The following is a 22,311-nucleotide window of genomic DNA, read 5'->3' as shown; positions in this document are numbered from 1 at the left end:
AGGAAACAAAGGCCCACTAGACACACTCAGGAGTCCCATAAAAACACTAAACTGGAAGCCATAATATATACGCAGAGGACCTGGCTCAGACCACTACAGGCCCCGTGCCTGCTGCTCGCTCAGTCTCTGTGAGTTCTTATGAGCTTTGCTCATGTTAATTTAGAGGTCCTTTTCTCCTGATGGCCTCCATGCCCTCTGGCTCTTACACTCTTTCTGGCCCCTCTTCTACAGGTTCCCTGAGCTCTGAGGGCAGGAACAAAATGGAGACATCCCATTTATGGATGAATGTTGCAAGGTCTCTCACTCTCTGCATAATGTCTGTCTATGGGTCTCTGTATTTGTTCCCATCTGCCTTCGGGAGGAAGCCTCTCTGATGATGGCTGGGCAAGACACTGATCTATATACCTCTAAGTACACCAGAATGTCATTAGGAGTTATTTTATTGCTATGCTATTTGCTTTAGAACAGCAGTATTTGGTAGTACCCTAGTCACTGGCCTATCTAGTCTCTGATTCTTCGTCACCCAAGCAGTGCAGGGTGGGTATGGGGGCCAACTTGAGGAGTGGGTCTTAAGTCAAACCAGACATTGTGTGGTTACTGACACAAGCTTTGTGCCACCATTGCACCACTATAGATCAAACCGTTTGTGGCTGGGTTGGTATTTGCATCTCTTTTTTGATAGTCTGCAGAGTACCCTCTGTATCAAAGACACAAGGGGTGAAGGCTCCATGTAGGCATCAGCTTGACTTCTCCATATCCAATGATCTGTGTAGGTGTTGTCTTCAGCAGTGGGGCCTTGCTATCAGCTTGTAGAGAGCAGCCTGTAGTCTTGGCAACAGCCTGGGTTGTTTGAGGATTCTTATGGATCCCTTTGGCCAACAATTCAGTTAAATGTAAACCGTTCCCAGTACTGGAAGCTTCATCTGGTGACAAGGGATGTCCAGTTGGTGCTTGACCTCCATTATTTGGTGATTCCATTTAGATCGCCTTCATATTTGTGTATATTTTAGAAAGCTTTTACTGCACAAGGATCCCATATTACCCCTTAAATGACCCTTAGTTTTAGCTGTTTCTCCCCATATTCCTCCCATCATCACCCTTTCATCCCACTCTCCTGTTCCGGCCTCCACCCCATCTGTCCATAACTCTCTATTCTGTTTCCCTTTCCTAGAGAGATCTATCTGCTCCCATCCAGCACCATCTATATACTCAACCTCTGTGGTCCTATGTATTGTAGCTTGGTTATCATTGACTCAACAGCTAATATCAACACATAAGAGAATATATACCAGATTTACCTGTCTGGATCTGGGATACCTCACTCAGGATGATTTTTCTCTAGTTCCATCCACTTACCTGCTAATTCCTTCCTTCCTTCCTTCCTTCTTTCTTTCCTTTCTCTCTCTCTCTCTCTCTCTCTCTCTCTCTCTCTCTCTCTCTCTCTCTCTCTCTCTCTCTCAGCTAAGTAATATGCCACCATGTAAATGCACCATATTTTCTGTATCCTTGCCTCTGTTGAGGGACATCTAAGCTTTTCCAACTTCTGGCTATTATGAATAGAACAGCAATGAACCTGGTTGAGCAAGTGTCTCTGGGAATGGGGGTGGAGAGTGAGGAGAGACCAAAGCAAGTGGTCTGCTACAAAGCTGGAGATGAGACTAGGACATTGGGCATAGGGCATTGGGAAAGGTTGGAGTAGTGCAGTTCGGTGATAGCCTACCTGATTTGCCTGCTGGAGTGCCCGTGGGTTTCCAGGGAGTGCCTGCTGGAGTTGGGGCCGGAATAAAGCAATGAGGCACAGGGGGTGGGGGTGGGGGGTGTCAGCAGGTGGTCTGCTGCTGAGCTATGGGGGAGCCTGGGGGGTTGGATTTGAGGGAATGGACAGAGAGGTGAAGATCTGCAGTTAACCTACTTGTTTTCCTGGCTAGAGTGTTACATCTTATTCTAATTCTTCTTTCTGAGATAAACCCAGACTGTCCTCTGATTTTCGAACCTCTTGTCTCCATCACTTAAGTGCTGGGATTACACCTGTGCCACCAGAGCCGGACTACTGGTAATTTACTGTTGACCAGCAGCCACTTTCTGTGAATAACAGCCTGGCTGATGGTGGAAAGAGACCAGAGCATAGAGGCTTTAACTGAAGAGGTTTTTTTCTTGATATGGTAGCCCACCTAGAAATAAATAATTCAGGTTGCATTAAGCCTGCTACTTTGTCATGATCTCAAGCTTTCTTTTTTTTCCTCCTCATCATTGGGGAACGGAAGCCAGGGCCTCTGGTGTGCTATGGAGGTGCTGGGCTGCGTGGCGCTTAGCTGGTCTGACACTCAGCCCTCAAGCCCGGTCTTTATCTGTACACGAGTATCTTCCATTTTTAAGGGTGCTTTGTAGTTTATGCACATTTACAGTTTTTCTGTATGTTATGAAGTTTTTACATTAAAAAAAAAAAAAAGGGAGGAGGAGAGCTCAAGACATGGCTCTGGGGATAAAGCCGTTTGCCACCAAGCCTGGTAATTTCAGTTTGATCACTGGGACGTATATATAACTGGAGAGAACAGACCCCCTGAGTTTGCCCGACTTCCATATGCACATTATTGCTTGGGCAGGCATGCAGACACACACAGACACAGACACATAGATAAACACAGACATACATCTTCTCTTTCTCTCTGTCTTTGTCTGTCTCTGTCTGCCTCTGTCTCTGTCTCTCTCTTCTGGGTGTGTTAGAAATTGCTTCTTTAAGGACTGAGCCATTCTTAATGTAATCAAGGGCCCATGGGAACAAGCACTTGATACCCAGACTAACCAACCCTTATTGGCACTAGATCTCCTCTACTCAGGGACACCCCAGCATTCCTGTGCCTTCATTGCCAAGGGCCAGGTGCCAAGCATGAAGAGACCACCCCAACAGCCTAAAGCCGCTGAAATTACTCTAACTGTTCATCCTGTCCAACTTGGATTTCCTGCAAAAATCCAACATAAGCACCAGCCTAAATGTTCCCTTTGCTGCTGTCTTTTACCTGCTGAACACTCCAAGTCATTTTTTTTTCTTGTTTGTTTGTTTTTGGTTTTTAATTTTTTCCCCCTTTAATGGCCTTGAGTATTGCACCCTGCTTCTTCAACTCTCTAGAGCTTGTGAGTATAATAAACATGATTTTTTTTTTGGAGCTTGGCTTTTCTTGTAGCAATATCTGCATGGCCCACTCATAAAAATACAAAATGTGCCTCAAGATAGTTGCTGAACTACAATCACCCTGGCTACCTGAGATGCTTGAAGGAGGGGTAGAAAGCAAGCAACAAGTACACAAATGACTTGTGTAGCTACCCTAAGAACAGTCGAAGACAAGTTTCTTTTAACACTTTAACTTATAGCAGCAAGGACCCAGTAAAGTAGGGTACGACGGGATGTGTCTAGAATTCTGGCACTGGGGAGCCTGAGACAGGCGGATCTTGAGTTTGAGGCCAGCCTGGGCTATACATCCAAATTGTACCATACACAATGACAACAAAACCTAGCTAGGAAGATGGCTGTACTCAACTTGCAGGAGGATTGCAAAATGAGCTTTTAAACTAACCCCAGATACTAGTTAATAATGAGGAGAAAAGATATGAGACAAAGTTCTGTCACAAGTCATTTTCTTCCTCTTTGGTCCTCCTCCTCCTCCTCCTCCTCCTCCTCCTCCTCCTCCCCCTCCTCTTCTTCTTCTTCTTCTTCTTCTTCTTCTTCTTCTTCTTCTTCTTCTTCTTTCTTCTTCTTCTTTTTCTTCTTCTTCTTCTTCTTCTTTCTTTTTCTTCTTCTTCTTCTTCTTCTTCTTCTTCTTCTTCTTCTTCTTCTTCTTCTTCTTCTTCTTCTTCATAGGAGCTATAGAAGCTGTTTACATGTAAAGGCCACTATCTTGTTACCTGCTACAGGGATTAGATCAGTGGTTCTCAATCTTCCTAATGTTGCAACCTGCAATATAGCCCCGCATGTGGTGGGGACCTCCCACCATAAAATTATTTTGTTGTTACTTCACAATTGTAATTTTGCTACCTTTATGAGTCTAATGTCAGTATTTGTGTTTTCTGATGGTCTTAGGTGACCCCTGTGAAAGGGTCGTTCAACTTCCAAAGTTACACTTTCCCTATCTTTGGTTTTGATTTTGATTATGGTGTTCTACCATGCAGCTACTTTAAATTTTCTGTAGCTGAATTAGCTAGTTTTGTTTCTTCTTCTTCTTTGACAGATTTTGGGGTTGAGCCATACTGAGGAAGGCTTTCTCACTCTAGAGTCTCATTTTTATTTTTAAGATACCTTTGCAAGCATTTCAGCCTTGAAAGCAGCAACTCCAAGGTCAGTGACCTCTTAGAACCAAACGTTTTGTCTAAGGCGAAAGCCATACCTGTAGTATGTGGCCCACTGATCATAGCTGGGATAATGCCCTTATCTTTGAGACTTAATAGTACCCTAGCACTGCTTAGTCTGATCCTGTACAAATGTGAGGAACGGGGACTCAAAGATTAATGTCAACTGCAGCTCCTCTCTACACCATTACTGGAAGCCCCGATCCTTGTATGAGGCAAGAATTCATACTGTGAAAGATGTGCATGGCATGGTGAAACGCAGACCTAAACAAAGTGCGCACAGCGGACACGTGAACAGTGTGGGTGCCAGGGGTGCCAACTTCCTCACGGAGCCATAAATATATAACTTTCCAAAGACTGAACTACCAATAGCTTAGAGTCGACTGCGAGCCTCACTCCAGACACAACACACACACACACACACACACACACACACACACACACACACACACACACCTTGCATATTATACACTGAGAAAAACATGTGCGAACACTGTGTGCCATCACTGTGGACTAACGCTCACTAACTAACCTCTGGCAAGAGGAAGGCTCACGTGTTGACCACACGCTCACATCATTGTTAGGTAGGTGCTTTAGTTCCTGGGCTTCCTGCAGCAGCACCAGCAGGTGGCTCGTGGACCGCTGCAGCATCCACTGCAGGTGCTTTTATGCAGTTATGATTTATGCTGCATCTTACATCTATGAGCATTTCTGTTTTTCCTGTTTTCGTTCCTTTATTTCAGCTGAAAATAGCTCCCTGGACAGTCTGTGTTTGTGTAAGTTTTAATACATTTTTTTTTAACTGTTTAAATGACAGATCTTGTGTATTTTATGGTGGCAAATGATAGACTGTTATCCACACACAGTATGTTTCTTTTTGTTGTTGTTGTTTGATATTGTATGGGTTTGTGGTCTGTCTTCTTATGTTTTTTCCCATCCAGACTGTTACAAATCTCTAAATCTTGTATATATAGCAGATCTGCCCAGTTCAGAACTGCCGTTGTTCAAGGGTTAACTGTAATAGGAAACACAATGGAGACAGTGTATAGTAAAACGGTCACTGTTTACTTTGGCTCGTCACCTCTCAGTCAAATAACCCCCTTCCTGTGTCTGACGATAAGGGCGGATTGAGCAGGCAGAGCAAAGTCCCCAGCACTCCCCACAGTCTGGATGCACATGATTGTCACTCTCCTTTGCCAAACGTGGTCACTGGCTAATCTCACCTGTAAGTATACCCAGGTTTATTTTCAGAGACAGACAGACAGGTTCTCTTTCTTGGAGTGTTTGTTTTCAGTTGGACCCCACTTAATAAGGGGCAGTTTAATTGGTTTAAAACACATTAAAAAATAAAAATAAAAAACTTCATAGGAGCCAGCCAGATAGTTCAGCGGGTAAAAACACTTGCTGGGTAAGCATGGTGTTCCATGTCAGCTACCCAGAACACACAGTGGCAGAACTGACTCCTGACCGTCCTGTACGACTCCTGCACCATGTGTGTTTTTCTGTGTGTGTGATAATAACGATAAAAGGGCTGGAATGGCTCAGCAGGTAAAGGTGCTTACCACGCAAGCCTGCCAACCGGAGTCCAATCTTTGGAACCCATGTAAACATAGGAGAACACGGATGCCAAAGAATTGTTCTGACTTCCACACGCATGCTGCAGCACACATACTACATACATACACAGCACACCACACACAAACACATACGTACACAGAGAAAGCAATGAAGAAAAAAAATAAACTCCCATGGATACACATAAGGAGTTAAATAACTTGACGCATCTATTAACAGCTCTTTCCAAACTTAAAGCCTAGCGCTGTCATCTTGGGTTAAAAAAATGTCACTGAACTTCTAAAGGCATTAAAAACGTGGCCCTAAGCTGAACATGGCTGTCTGTGTCTGCAGTTCTAGCTTTTGGGAAGATGTAGAGAGGATCTGAGTCAGGAGGGTCTGCTTAAGCCTAGGAGCCTACAAGCAGCCTGGCTAAAACAATGAAATGGCATCGCAAGAAAAAGAAAATGCCCCTTTGTTATAGGAACAAAAAAAATTAAATGTGTAGCTCCTATATATAGTACCTTAGTTTGTTCCTTCTGAGCGCAGTTAGGCCCGGAAAGGCATTAATTCTTTATCATATTCCCTACAGGGAGGAGATAAAATATTTTGATTAAAACTTGATGAAACCAGTATTACACATTAAAACAGGATATGGCACATTCCTTTAAACCCATCACTCTGGAAGATGAAGGGAAGCAGATCTCTGTGAGTTTGAGACCAGCCTGGTCTACATTGCAAGTTCTAGGTTAGTCAGCTAGAAAGAATCTGTCTAAAAAAAAAAGAAAAAGAAAAAGAAAAAAAGAAAGAAAGAAAAGAAAAAGAAAAAGAAAAAAAAAAAAGAAATGAAAAAGAAAAGTCTGACTTTTCAAACAGTGACACTTTCTCCTTGGGCCTCACATTTACCAGTGGGATTCATAGGGCAGGGGCAGGAAGACACTACATCATCATTGGCTCACACAGGTAGCCACACAGAGGAAGCATCTAGCAAAGCCACAATATGACCCACGATCTCTGATCCTTAATATTTACAAGTGATTTGACATGGTAACCTAAAGTCAAAGGAAAACAGTATCTCTTTAAATAAGGCTTACGTGTACGTTTAATTTCCAGGGAGATTAAAATCATGGTGAGGTATTTTGATAGAGATTGTATTGAATTTGTAAATTGCTTTTGGTAAGATGGCCATTTTTACTGTTAATTGTCCCAATCCAGGACCAAGGGAGGTCATTCCATCTTCTCATGTCACCTTCAATCTCTTCAGAGTTTTGAAATTTTTTTTCAAACAAGTCCTTCACTTGCTTGGTTAGAGTAACTCCTAGATATTTTATATTGCTTGTGACTAACTTGAAGAGTGTAGTTTCTCTAATTTCTTCCTCTGCATGATTGTCATTTGTATATAGGAAGGCTACTGACTTTTTAAAGTTAATTTTGTATCCAGCCAATTTGCTGAAGCTGTTTCTCAGCTGTAGGAGTTCTCTGGTGGAATTTTGGGGGTCACTTATGTACACTATCATATCATCTGCAAATAGGGATAATTTGACTTCCTCCTTTCTCAATTGGATCCCCTTGATATCCTTTTGTTGTCTTATTGCTGTGGCTAGAACTTCAAGTATTATATTGAAGAGATATGGAGAGTGTGGGCAGCCTTGTCTGGTCCCTGATCTTAGAGGAATTTCCTTGAGTATCTCTCCATTTAATTTGATGTTGGCTATTGGCTTGCTGTATATAGCCTTTATTATGTTGAAAGTCTTCACTTACCAGGAAAGCAGGACAGAGGAGAGGACATCCTATTGGGACTCTAGGTGAGAGAGGCATGGGAGAATGGGGAAATAGAAGGACCCAAAGGGTCCTAGAAACAAACTTACAAGAAGAACATTATGACAGGCAGATCTGGGCCCAGGGATCCTGCTCACACTATGGCACCAACCAAGGACAATACATGCAGTAAACTTCAAACCCCTACACAGATCTAGCCAGTGGACAGGACATTCTCCACAGTTGCGTGGAGAGTGGGGTCTGACTTTCACACGAACTCTGGTGTCCCATATTTGACCACATCCCCTAGATGGGGAGGCCCGGTGGCACTCAGAGGAAGGATAGCAGGCTACCAAGAAGAGACTTGATACCCTATGAGCATATACAGGGGGAGGAGGTCCCCCTCAGTCACAGTCATAGGGGAGGGGAGTAGGGGGAAAGCGGGAGGAAGGAGTGGGTGGATACAAGGGATTGGATAACAATTGAGATGTAATATAAATAAATTAATAACATTAAAAAAAAAAGAAAAAAAGAAAATCACGGTGAGAGGAGGGAGCACAGCGTTCCCAGGGCACAGCAGACCTGTGGTCATGTGTTTGCTTCCAGATCCGCTGCCCCCACACATAGAAATCAATCACCTGCTGGGCTATGGAGCTCAGCAAGTGTCACACACTGTCTTGTGAGACCCAGGCACTCTTCAAAGAGTTCAAATTCTTGGAGAACTACGCAAATACAGTTTGTCTGAGAGGAAAACTGCCTAACTGACCCTTACAGGAGGCACCTCCAGTCTGAGCCAAAGGCAAAGTGTTACCATTTAGGAATCAAGTCAAAAGTGACAATTTTAAAAAAAAATATCACACCACACCACATCCCCCGATGTGGTGCATGTATGTGTTACGTGCACAAGTGCAATGGATGAAGAGATTAAAAGAGTACTGGGTCCCCTGGAGCTGGAGTTACAGGCAGCTGTAAGCTGACCAACATGAGAACTAAATCTGGGTCCCCTGTAAGAGCAGGACGGGCTCTTTTCTTTTTTTTTTTTTTTTTTTTTGGTTTTTCGAGGCAGGGTTTCTCTGTGTAGCCTTGGCTGTCCTGGACTCGCTTCATAGACCAGGCTGGCCTCGAACTCACAGCAATCTGCCTGCCTCTGCCTCCTGAGTGCTGGGATTAAAGGCGTGCACCACCACGCCCAACCGCAGGACGGGCTCTTGACAGCTGAGCAACCTCTCTACTCGTAAGTGGTTGGTTTTGTTTTGTTTTGTTTTTTTGTTTTTGTTCATTTTAAAGAGCAAATACTTCAAAGATGGATACAAAAGGCATAGAAGGGTTGAACATCAATTTTTAATAATGAAACCTTTTATCCAGTCCTCAAAACTAACATAAAAGGAATGATAAATTGTAATTTTACCATTACCACCACTGTGTAACAAGCCCTTGTTACAACATCCATCTACTGTCTCCAAAAATACCCAATAGAAAACCCACACATTTTATCACCTAATGATCTACCAACAGATGAGATTTTAACCAACTTTATACCAGGAAGCTATTACCAAGGATACTTCAATCACATAGCTGAAAATATGGAGAAAAGACAGGTAAAAAAAAAAAAATCATCCTAACTTGTAGTAGTCTTTTTGCTTTTTTAAAACTTCTATAAAATACACTAATTTCCCAAAATAAAGAATATTATGACACATTGGTGTCAGCTCACACAGATAAAAGCTGATGTCAGCTTTTTTTTCTAACTAAAGTTCATTTCACCAAGCCTTTATATATTACATGAATATCCAAGTATTTTTTTTAAAAAAATTCAACACAAAGGAATATAATATACAGTGTCTTTATATATATATATATATATAAAAAAAGGTTAACAGGAATGACTCCACTTCCAACCACACTACATATCTTTTTAAGACAACGGATCTCTTGCCATTATGTGATTCTTCAGCCCATGCCATTGTTTTCCCCAGCTGCTTTTTTTTTTCTTAAAGTTGGAAAACAAAAAGGGAAAGGTTGGTTGGCAGTTTGACTGACTTACTTAACTTACTCGGAAGAGAACTGGTGAACAATCTCATTGACTAGCAAGATGTCTTTCCCCTGTCTGTTTTCAGGACTACGCAGACCCAGGGCTGGGGTGAAATCGGAAGAAGACAGCACCGACATCAAAGGATGGATATAAAAAGACGGGCACAGCTGGACTCTGCCACAATGGAACAGTGTGGGCACAGCCACTCCCGGCAAGCCTTGCAGAGCTTCCGCGCAGTGACAGGAGCGAGTGCTCTCCTGGAGAAACTCTCCCTTTGCATCCGTCCACTGGGAGGACACACATGAAAGAGCGTTTTAACTGAACTACTGGTTGTGCGGGTTGCCTTGCGCCTTCACCAGAGAGGGAGCGAGCACACTTAAGACATCTCGGTCAGTAGTGGTGGTGGGGTAGAGAAAAAGAACACTGTTTATTTTTTTAAGCCTCCTGTATTGGTCAGTTCTGAGTGAAAACTGCAATGACATATACACACCATGCATAGTCCATATCACTGTGGGGATCCGGAAACACATGCAAGATGGCGCAGGATCACAATGGATGAGTGGGAAACTTTCACAGTGTTTCTTACAGGCTTCAACCTCAACACGAGTGCGTCTCTTACCACCACTGTCTCACAAATGTTTACTGTGTCTTGGGCATGCACATCACTTGGGGCTAGGATGGGGATTATGTCTCAGAGCCACTCACACACAGTGGACTACAATTTGTGGATTTCTCTTACTTTCCAACCAATGCATTGGGCTGCTCGTGCCAGCAAATGAACGTGCACCGTCAGGCAGCGGTTGTGCTTTATTTTCCTTCTCACTTTACCCATTTCATCCTAGGGAAATGAAAAACCCATAAAATGAAATCGAGGACTAGGTCTTCAGGCTGGTTTCTGATCAAGGCTGACAGACGGGGGCTCCACTACCTCTTCTAGCCGGAGCCTTTGTCCTGGGTCCTTACTGGTCCTGATTCACTTGTCTGTTTGGAAAACTGGCATTTTTTGTCTAAAATAAACAAATTATAACAGGGGAGGAGGGCAGTGAGCAGGGGAGAGGGAGATGAATCCTATGTCAAAAAAAATCTCTTGCTTTCAACAGACAGGAATGAACCCAGCTTCTCCTCAACTGTCATTTCATAAATTAATATTTTTTTTAAAAAATCATAATCCAAAGAATTTGCTATTACAAGAAAGTTCAAGTTTTTAAAAAGCAAATAAATTAGTTAAGCCTTGTAAACAATTGTCCATTTAGTTATACATCTTTAAAAAAAAAAAAAAGACATTTATCTGTATAGTCCAGTAGACAGTACAAGGCACACTACACATCAGAGCCCAGAGTGACAGAACGCACACAGGCACGGGCCGCCTGCTGGGGAACCCAGGCCAGGACTCTGGAGTCATGTGCCCATCCTCTGCTCAGCTTGTGAAGATCTGCGAAGCCACAGATGTGCTCTTTCTATGAAACAGCTTTGTGCTCTTTTAGTCATGCGACGTGGCATTAAGCTTTCTCCGTGTTGAGTCTCTTCAGATGTTTTCCACAAAGCTCCCTGGGAAAAGGCCCGTCTTCCCATTTCTTTGTAATGTGCCTTTGAACCAGCCATCTTCGCGTTTCTTATGAACAAACACAATATCTCCTTCTTTGAGTTCCAGTTCTGCCTCGCTCTGAGGAGGGTAGGAAACCACCACCCTGTGCCTACAAAAGAGAAGTAGACTGTTCAGATCACCAACAAAAAAAATGGCGTGCCATCAGTCTGTTCAGTCCCTTGACAAGAACAGATTACACGTGAATTCACATGGCTTCATACAACCCAAAATACACTGATTTTCTATTTAGCAGGCTTAGAATTAACAAAGACTGAATCTAGATAATTCACTTTAATCCACCAGTGATAGCCAAACAAGTGCGGTTGAGTTATCTACATAGGGAGGGGCATGGTTGTCTGCTTCCACTATTTGTATTTTAGCTCTACTTAAGGATATATTTTGTATGGATTCTTAATACGGGAACCATTTCTGTCCTACCCTCTACCCTAGGAAGAGGCAAATAGATTTGACTTCTGAGAGAGGGAGGAGGTGACCAAGCGATGACTTGCTTTCTACACATGCTGTGTGGAGTCTGCTCTGTGTCCACACCGTGAGCCAGAGTGGTGAGGTGTCAGGCTTGCTGCCTAGGACTAGATCTGTAAGAACGCCTTCTGAATCCCTTATACTGTATTTGTTATCCAGGAGGCAGTTTGTCTGTCCTACATAGGCAAGTCTTCCATTGGGAAGAAGGTCCCAAGGTCTACACAGAGAGTAGAAAGCTGTGGGTTCAAACTTTGTCCACTGTGACCAGCCATGATGCTGCTCTTCCAATCTCCTCTTCTCCTCATCTATTCGCTTGTCCTTAGTTCTCAAGGCAGATGTGTGTGGAAAGAGGTGTAGCCAGCAGTTAAGTGCCCCACAGCCCTGTGGGTTGGCATCACCTATCCTGTCCCGATGCCTCGGTCTCTAATGCAGGATTATGATTAGGAACTAAGAAATGAAGGTGGAGGTGACTTATTTTGGGGTTCTGTCCCTCCCGCCTCCCCCCGAGTCTTTCCTCCACTAGACATCATCTTTCTCCTTCCTCTTGCTTTTCCCAATCAAAATGGTTGGCGGTGGTGGCTTGTGGTAGCCGTACTATTCTCATGCTTGGACAGTTCCTCCTACAATGCCTAGGGATGTCCTGCGCAAAAGTGACAGTGTGATTTCTGAGGCCGGGTAACCAAAGACTGGGGAAATCAGCTGGAAAGGCTAATGAGGCACCACACAAGGGTCTCTTTCCAAAACCAGTCAACAGTGACATGAAGGAGCTTGCCTTAACACTGGGCCCTCCAGCCCCACACAAGCATCTTTATTGCCTGGTTCTCCCTCCAACCCCCTGTTCCATAAAAGCCAGAATCCACCCACATTAGAAAAGACCACAGCAAGTGGTCTCGTTTTTTTTTTGTTTTTTCTCACAAAAGCTAAGTAGTGGTCCAACAATTACTCAGCTCCCTGGGGCACAGGGACCAATTTGCCTTCCAAGGTCTCCGGCAAAAGCAGAGCAACTGGGCTGGTTTATCTTCCTAGGAAAGGTTCAGGCAGCTCAGAGTCTGCAGATGAGATCAAACCAAGTGCAGAACAGGGGGAAAAGCAAGGCACTGTGGGTGACAGGGGACCGACAGAGTCCTTATGGCCACTCAGTGCATTTTAACTTGGAGCCAGCTAACACTGACTCAGTTCCCTTGCCCGGAGAACGGGGCTACAATGAACCAGACATTATGTTCCATAATCGGTCAATCAGTATAATGAGATTTATAAGAGTGATGTCCTCGGTGCAGTGACACATATAGCTTAACCCCACAATGTCAGCTTCTACTTCACGCATGCACTTTACTCAGTAGTGCACAGGGGTCTCGAGGGGGAATTTTAAGGAGTGGGCTAGCCCACACTTAGCAAGTGAACTCAGGCCACAAGCTAACGACCGTCCTGGCACTGAGTGCTCACACACTTCAGAATGACACAGAGCTTTTGGAACCCTTTCACTGACTTCTTTAGAAGTAAGCTAACAACTTCATTGTGGAGCAAGCTAGAGGAAGAACCCAGATGTGATTTCTCAGGTCTGGTGCCAACAGGCTAAATATCCACATAAAAAAAAGCAATGATGTAGTTGCCATTTGGGGCAAGTTAAAATTTAAGCAAAGCTTTGCAGTTCTGGAGGAAAATGTACCACTGGCTGAAAGCATATCCTTGGTAGATCTCTCACGAGATACATTTCTGACTGGCAGTCTGCTAGCTGCTTTAAGGTAAAATGGAACCAAGAATCGTTTAAAAAAAAAAGCTTGAAGTGAATTAGATTAATATTTGCATTTTATAAAAATGCACTAAACCAATTTTGTTAGAAACGCACCCCCCCCCCCCAACTAGAATGGCTGCTGGGCTAAGAACATAATCTCCCTGCCAAGTTCCCAGTGGGAGCACATTTTCATTGCTAAGTTATAGACCTCGAGGCGGAGGGGAGGGGCGGAGCGAGAAGCCATGCGCATAACGGAAACTGTGACAAGAACGCATCGCATTGTGTGAGGACTGCCAGGTGCAGCGGCGGCGAGAGACTCCACTTTAGAAGCCTTCCAGCTCAGACCTTGGCCTCGGGCCTTACCAAGTGGTTTGTGCTGAGACTTCTCACACAGCTCCAGAGAGCCAAACGCTGGCGGGACGGCCCAGTGAGCTCAGGCACCACCAACCTCTGCCAAGCGGAGTATTTACAGAGACCAACAAACAGATGTAAGGCGCAGCTGCGAAGGCCCTTACACCTGCTGCCCCGCCCACGCTCTGCCTCGGTGCCTTTACGCCCCGCTTTGAGTGAAGACGCTTTGAGTGAAGACGGACCCTGGGCACTTCTGAACGTATTGAACCAAAGCTACACTCTCCGGCATCTGTGGTGCCATCTTCAAAAGCTGCACCCAAAGCCTTTAATCCAGCACTCAGGGTGCAGACGCAGGCGGATAGATGTGAATTTGAGGCTAGCCTAGTCTACAAAGAGAGTTCCAGGACAGCACAGCCAGGGCTATTACACAGAGAAACCCTGTCTCGAAAAAGCAAAAGCTGACCCCAATCAGTCCTCCCCACTGTCATCCTTGCCACCCTGGTGGACAGCCGCACTGTGCTTAGCCTTCTTCTTGTCCCCAGGACGTACGTCCGTCCGTACGTACACACACACACACACACACACACACACACACACACCCCTCCAATATTCATATTCAGTAACTCCATCAGCAGGTACCCACGGTGAAAAACCATTAACGCGCTCTCGGTGCCTGTAAGGCTAACCCTCACACTGCTACCCAAAGCCCTCAATGATGTCGCCTTAATCCTGCTTTATAGCTGCTACGAACATTCCAAACACTCCCAGAAGCCTGTGTCTCTTCAGATACAGTCTCACTTCTCCGACTCCACATATTGGCTCACGCAGCTCCCTCCTTGCATTTGGGAATTTCTTTGACAAGAACTCTGCCCATCCACACCCTATCAATCTACCTCGACTTGGCTCCAAATCTCCCCTGTGAAACCTCTAGCCCCGTGGCTGGAAGTAATTTCATGCTTGACTAAATCCCAGGGGACCCCCATGTGCCTTTCTCACGGCACTTAGCACAGTCCACAATGTATTTTTTACCATCTGTGTTCCTGTCTCATTTGTTCTCGACTTGTGGGGTGAGGTGATCCCGAATGCATTCTATCTGCCTCATGTGGCCAAGCACATTTGAATGAATAACATATCTAATCACATAGTAGGCATTTTTTAAAAGTACAATGTTCTTTAAAAAAAATAAATAAATGAAGATTTAAAATAATGAAATTCTCACACATGCTATAACAAGGGGGAGCCCTGAAAGCATGCTGAAAGAGCCACAGGAGAAAGGAAAGCTATACTAGCATTCCACTGATATGAAACCATCATGCGGAGAGAAAGCAGAACGGGGGGGGGGGGGGGCAGGGGGGGCGCTACAGAAAGGGGAAGAAACAGGGAGGGGCGGGGATGCTGCGAATGATGCAGTTTCAGTGTGGGATGAAGAAACATCCGGGCTAGAGAGGGGCAGTGAGGAATGCCCAACACAAAGGCAGTCGGGACTTTTGAACAGTGGAGAATTGTAGCTATATTTTATGTTTCCTTTTCTTGAAAAATAGATTCTATTCTCACACAGTATATCATGGTTATAGTTTCCTCTTCCTCTGCTGTTTCAGTTCCTTTTCACCTCCACTCTCACTCAGAGCCAGCCCCCCCCGCCCCCCACCCTTTTCTGTGCGTCACTAGAAAAGGCTACCTAAGGGTTAATACTAAGATACCACAAAACAAAATTTAGTAAGGTAAAACAAAAACTAACACATCAGAGTTTGAGTAAGACAAACACACAGACGGAAAAGAGTCCAAGAGAAGGCACTAAAGTCGGGGACCCGCTTGTTTGTACACTCAGGAATCCCATAGAAAAAAACATTAAACCGGAAGCTATAAAATATATGCAGAGGACCTGGTGTCTGCCCATACACGCCCTGGGCATGCTGCCTCAGTCTCTGCGAGTTCTGTTTACAGCAGTTCCTTCTGCTGGTGTCCCCCATCCACTCTGGCTCTTCCATTCTTTCTGCCTCCTGAGGGTTTCCTGAGCCCCCATGGGAGAGATTTGATGGTGACATCCCAACTAGGACTGAGTGTTCCAAGATACCTCACACTCTGCATTATGTCTGGCTCTGGATTAACCATATTTTACACAATTAAAAAAAAATGGGATGATTCAATAACTAAAAATAATGGAAATATTAGTAAAAATAAGGTGAGACAAAGAGAGCGAGCGACTGTGAAAATGCAAGAGAGCAGGGGTAGGGTCTATATGGGGAGAGGGGAAGGGGAGAAAGGAGAGAGGAGGAGAAGAGAGAGAAAGGCCAAGAGGCATTCTGGTTGTGAGAAAGTACATTGGTCTCTTTGAACAAAGCATACACGTTTGGCTGGGTTCAGCTGTAGGTGGCTATGATAGGCACATGCATGGACCAGGAGAAATAGATTCCTGTTGTGGTATGAAGAAAACACGGCATAGACAATGCCGCCCTTCCAGTGTGTGCCGTGGCATTCTAACACCCATCTGGGTAGGCACTGGCAATCTTCTGTTAGTAGAAAGTTTTCTATTTGTCAACTTTTTTTTTTTTCTGACCTCATTGGCTTCTCTGTTGTTCACATGTTGTCATCTCTAGTCCCACCCTGGCACCCTCCCCCCCCCACTCCCCGCACCCCATATGATCGCAATTCGTCCTCCCCCAACCCCCCTCCCCCTCCCATATGACCGCAAGGCGTCCTCCTGTGACTCTGAGAAGCACTCTATCAACCCGGTCCGGGTGAGTAACCATTCACTGCTTCCTGCCAGTTGCCACAGCAATCTAATATCCAATTAAGTATTTTACTGGCAAAACCATACTAGCTGGCTTTGTATCGTGTGCAAAGTCTAAAAACATTAATCACACTGGCTAAGCCCGACTGCCTTGCTATAAATCTACCACTATCCAATTTGTATGTTTCTACGTACGCTAGTTTAATCCCTGATTAAAGACCATGGCCTCTTTTCCAATTTAGGGTTTGTGGTTACTGCTTTAATTCCTAAACTTTTAAAATACACAAAGGGAAAGGTGTCCAACTATGCTTTCCTAAGCCCGCCACCCCTACCCCCTGTGTGTGTGGGAGGGAGTAGGGGGGGACACGCATGTGAAATGTCACACGCACTTTTATTGTCCATCTTCTCTGAAATATTTTCTTTCTGCTTTCACTTTGCAATTTCCCAATTATTTTTCCTCAGTCCTTCTAAAAACAGAGCCTAAATATATTTGTTCTATTATTTCGGCTGTCATCAATTATACACATCCTCTGCCTCCAGGATACTCGTTCTATTTCTTGCTTGTTTTCTGCAGCACTCTCTGTCTCTGTCTCTCTCTCTCACACACACACAAACACAAAAGAATCCCTTTGTTTCCCAGGAGACTTTCTCTCAGCTGACACCAAGACCTGTCAACACACTTCAAGGTTCATCCTTCCTCGTTATGAGACTGCGCCTCTTCGTGTCATGTGACCGGCTGCTCCTTTCCAGTGACAGCGGCGAGCTGCCTCCCGCTCTGGTGATTTATGAAATAGGGTTGCGGTGGGACAGGGGACGTTCCGCGTGCCCCTGCTGCATTCTGCAGATGAATGTGGGCTCATTCTGCCCTAACACTCTGAAACATGTTTTCCTGGAAATTCCTTAGACAAAGTCCCACACAGAAAACCCCAAGCTACTGCATTCTGCCAAGGCCAGTGCTGCCTCAGCCCTGTACCTTGTGTGCAAAGGGATGAAGCACTCAGGTGCTTTCTGAACCACATGTTTCTCCTCCTGTTGGAAGTTTTAAAATATGCAACCAGGTAACCCCTAAATGACACACTTGCATAACTGACCGCTTCGCCACACCAGTTTCCCATTTTTTTTTTTTTTTTTTTTTTTTTACAGTCAGGCAGACTTAAGCATCCAAGTTAAATAAATACCATTACCACCACTGTGTGAAGGCAAAGTGCTATGGAGAGCGGCTGGGGCTGGCTATTACATTTAATATTCCATTGAGCATATGGATTATAAAAACATAAAGTTGGACTGAAATCTTTTCTAAGGACCCCCTTCCCGCTCCTAAAAATTGAAATGGCTATATAAAAACCTGCCAGAGATTTCCAGAGTGCCCCTGTCCATCTGTCCCGTCATTAAATTCTTACATGTTCCCTCTCCAATGTGCCTCCCTCATTCCCAAAACGCCATCACCTGTCTGGCTAGTGGCTCGCCTTTCAGATGGCCTGAAAGGCAGAGCCTGCTGTTAGAAAGAGCTTTTTTTTTTTTTTTTTTAAGAAAAGAACAGGAATGCAGAAGACACAGAGATCAAGGACATCTGGCGATTGAAAAGGAATGCATAATGGGGGTGGCAATCAGGCAACGGTGTCCAGCCAAGGCCCAGGGAGAATGCGGGCAAAGCGAACCAGCGAACAGCCACACAGATTCTACAAAGGACTGGGGGTGGGGAGAATTCGGGGGGGGGGGGGGGGGGGGGGAGAGTAAAGGGCCTCGGGGCATGAGGGAAACTTGTAGATCAATGCCTGGAGGGAGAGAGCGAGCCTTTGTGCCTGAAAGTAAGTACACAAGTAACTGGCCTAGCTCCAGGGACAGGAGGCGCTGTGCCTGGAAAGCAGCAGTGGAGCTCAGGAGAAAGGCTGACTCCAGAATCAAAGCGAAGCGAAGCCAGGACTCGGTTTCAAAGCTCTGTGGAGTGGCACAATGGATAAGTGCAAACACAGAAGGACTTGTGTGTAGGGAGGGAACATTGTTAGGGTAATGTGTCCTTTCAAAACTGGCTTTATGTCAGTCAGGACTACAGAGAATTATTTGATCTCTTTATGAAACATGCATACTAAAGTACACCTTATAAACATAGGCTGTTCGATGTTTATTCTCCACTTTCATGGTTTACAAATGTTCATATAATTCTGTTAGAAATACAAAGGGAAAGTGAATTTAAGTCATTTTGTTTGGTTGTTGTTGTTGTTTAATATTTATGTGTATGAGACTGTGTATGGGTGTGTACACAGGACTGCAGGAAGGAGCCAGAGGCATCAGTTGCCCTGGGGCTGGTGACTGAGCTTGGATCTTCGGCAAGAACAGTGAGTACTTACTTACAACTGCTGGGCCATTCTCTCCAGCCTGCGTTAAAGTATAACATTTCACTGTAAAAAAAAAAAAATCTCCAATCTACAACACATAGGCAGGCGTGGCGGTACACACCAGCAGTGCTGGCCACTTGGCAGGCTGAGGCGGCCACTTGGCAGGCTGAGGCGGACGGAGGCTACTCAAGTTTAGGAGTTTGAGACTAGCCAGGGCAACAGGAGATGAGTACCACTCTCACCAGCCCTGCAACACGGAGAGTGCCAACCAAAAGGAATACTTCTAAGAAACCAGAAGTCTGTTTATCTTACAAAGCTCAAGTCTAGGGACTTCAAGTCTAGGGAGAGTGACGTGTTCAGAAACAAGAAAACAGGTGAGGCTTAAATGTTTACATCATATGAAAACTGCAGTAAGTTGAGTGTACTGTGTGACTTCTCTTGGGTAACGAGGAGCTGTTAACTTTCTAGGCTTTATAATCCTGGTAGACATGTGTCGTATTAAGTATGTTTCCTTCCTTAATGCGGGCCTAGACACCCGCCCACCCCACAGCTGCATGAAACAGAACTCCCACTTGTAAGCACTGTGCAAAGCCTAAATCACTGTAAGAATGGTCATTATTCTGAATGTATGAACCAAAGGAGCTCTCTGAACCTACACCGTTCTTCCGGCTCAGGAGATCTCTGGGCTGGGAGCCTTACCTCTAGCAGGTACAGTGTAAGCTCTAAAAAGAGAGGATTCTAGCCATTCTCAACCTGTGGGTCGCGACCCCTTTGGGACCCGCCCCCCCATCTCCAAAAAATTTACATTACGATTCCTACAGTAGCAAAAATAGTTATTAAGTAGCAATGAAAATTTATGGTTGGGAGGGGGTGTCACCATAACATGAACTGAATAAAGGGTCGCAGCGTTAAGAAGGTTGACAACCACTGGATTACAGTGACTGACAGATACCATGTGGATATAAGTCTAGAGCCGCTAACTGGAGACAACGGGAAAAGGCTGGTGTGAGACCAGGTGAACGGTTTGCTGTAGCGAGCAAAAAAAGAAAGAGTGAAGAGATGGCTCAGTGGTTAAGAGCACCGCCTGCTCTTCCAAACATCCTGAGTTCAATTCCCAGCTACCACATGGTGGTTCACAACCATCTGTAATGAGATTTGGTGCCCTCTTCTGGCCACCAGGTGCACATGCAGGTGGAATACTGTCTACATAATAATAAATAAAATAAAATAAAATAAAATAAAGCCTGAGCTTGAATGTCATTAATCGTTTCGGCATTGTACAAAATTGTATCTTCTAGATCAGAATAAAATGTCCAGCCTAAGATTTGATATTTGCATTCTTATTTCCTCTCAGAGAGATAAGTGGGGCTCACCTTTCACAAACCACAGGCCTGGACTCATTCATGACAGGACCCAGGGAGGAACAGGCCTGCCGAGGCGGTGGAGCGATGGGAACCGCGGAGTCCAGTGAGCTTGTCTTCCGATGGAAAGCGTCCTGCACTAAGGCAGCTGTCACGGTGGCTACTGGGCCATCCCCATCCATGGGGCACGACCCCACCCTGCCGTGGCCGCCCCCTAGAGGCAACTCAGGACCCACAGCTCCCTGCAACGGCACTTCCCCTGCTCCCAGCTCCACATCCAGGGTAGGTGAGGCTGGAGGGGAGACGCGGGGCTTACGTTTGGTGGAGGCGCCAGAAAGCAGCTTCAATAGACCCTTTTTTTCTTTCTGGGGGGGAAAAAAAAGAAAGAAAAGAAACATGATATTAGTTGGAGATCAGCAGTTGTGGTATTGCTCCTGCAATCTGCAGTGCACTCCGTTTTCCCTTTTTGGTTGCGTCGTGGTTACTCATTACCTATTGGGTAGCCTTTGTGTGAAGTTAACCTGACCTTTTGTGACTGCTTCTCCCGCCTGCTTCTGTTTGTGTTGGACATTTCTCTTGTTTATTACTATCTTCTACTGGGGAGGCAAGATGAACAGATTAAAAAGATGTAAAATTTAAAAAAAAAATTTTTTTTTAAATCAATCTGTATTTTACTTTGATCAAAGTGCAAGCAGTCGGCTCAAGGGGTAAAGGAGCTTGCCTCTGAGTTCTAGCCCCAAACCCCCTGCGGTAGAAAGAGAGCCAAGAACTACAATCTGTCCACGGACATCTGCACAGGCACAAATAGATATGTGCAGACCACAGTGGAAGTTTCGGATTATGAGTCTAATTTCCTGAGCTTCTGCCCGTCCTCTGATTATTGTCACGGGCCAACTGTGTGCTGAGTTAAATACGAGCCTGACAACACTTGACCCCACATCAACACATTGGAGCCTTATCATTCTCAGCAAAGATGCTCTGATCGGAGTCCAGGGCTAGAGTGCTTCTTACATGTCACAGCCTTGATTAAATTTAACCAGCCAGAGCGACAAAAGCCAAAGTACTGCGAAAGTACCTCCTTGATTGCAAACCCCCAAAAACAGAGCTTTAGTGCACCAGTATCTTCATGTCTTTTTCTTTATTTTTTGCAAGCAATTGCACAATAAGAGGCTTTCCTCCCCAACAGCCTTATACCACATCCTGAATTGGTCTCTTTTGACACTTTCTTTTTTGGCACTAGAAGGGGGGAAAGGAGCCAGATATTGAATTAACCACTTTATTCTCAAAATCTGCCAGTATCCTTTCCAGTCACCAGGGTTTTAACACTGTCGTCGTCGTCAAATCTCTGACACTGTTTTACTCAAACGTCAGCTTAAGTCCCCTGAAAGGAAACACTGCCTGAAAATGCCATGTTTCATAGAGAAGAGTCTCTTTAGGATGAAAGCCCACTAACAGAGACGTGGAATAAGGGTTCAAAAGAAGATGGGACATGGGCTAGAGAGGTGGCTAAGAGGTTAAGAGCGCTGACTGCTCTTCCAAAGGTCATGAGTTCAATTCCCAGCAACCACATGTTGGCTCACAACCATCTATAATGAGATTTGTATACATAATAAATCTAGAAGAAGAAGAGGAAGAAGAAGAAGAAGAAGAAGAAGAACAACAAGAACAAGAACAAGAACAAGAAGAACAAGAAGAAGAAGAAGAAGAACAAGAACAAGAACAAGAAGAACAAGAAGAAGAACAAGAACAAGAACAAGAATAAGAAGAACAAGAAGATGGGATGGACACTGAGGGATTCTTCTTGGTCATATGAGTTAGTCAGGTTCAATAAAAATCCCACTGGGGAGTGAATCTCTATCTACACCAGAGGCAGAACGGCAGAAAGCAGGAGGAGCCAGGAATGGTCACTCATCTGATGGTGAGCAAGTATCCCTGAGACAGCGCAGTCTCCACTTACAAACATTGTTTAGAGTGTGTGGTATTCTATGGGCTAGAAAATAGAAAAAGCAAAGTGGGAGGGGCTGGAAGTGGTTGCTACGGTCATCTC

At 44.8% G+C, this 22,311-nt stretch overlaps 1 protein-coding gene across 1 annotated transcript in view; it reads right to left on the bottom strand.

Moving 5' to 3' along the window:
* Window positions 1-11,052: 11,052 nt before the first annotated feature.
* The window catches only part of Sh3rf1 (SH3 domain containing ring finger 1), a 159,436-nt gene continuing 148,177 nt past the window's right edge, over window positions 11,053-22,311 (bottom strand). The window contains exons 10-11 of the mRNA XM_051169992.1: window positions 20,277-20,629; window positions 11,053-11,379 (exon numbers count right to left, since the gene is read on the bottom strand). Coding sequence (XP_051025949.1) covers window positions 11,211-11,379; window positions 20,277-20,629 — 522 coding nt within the window. The 3' untranslated portion in view covers window positions 11,053-11,210. The remainder of the gene's footprint in view (window positions 11,380-20,276; window positions 20,630-22,311) is intronic.

Source organism: Acomys russatus, chromosome 27 (assembly GCF_903995435.1).
Source record: "Acomys russatus chromosome 27, mAcoRus1.1, whole genome shotgun sequence".
Classification (NCBI taxonomy): Eukaryota; Metazoa; Chordata; class Mammalia; order Rodentia; family Muridae; genus Acomys; species Acomys russatus.
This window is presented reverse-complemented; position numbering and strand designations above follow the sequence as displayed.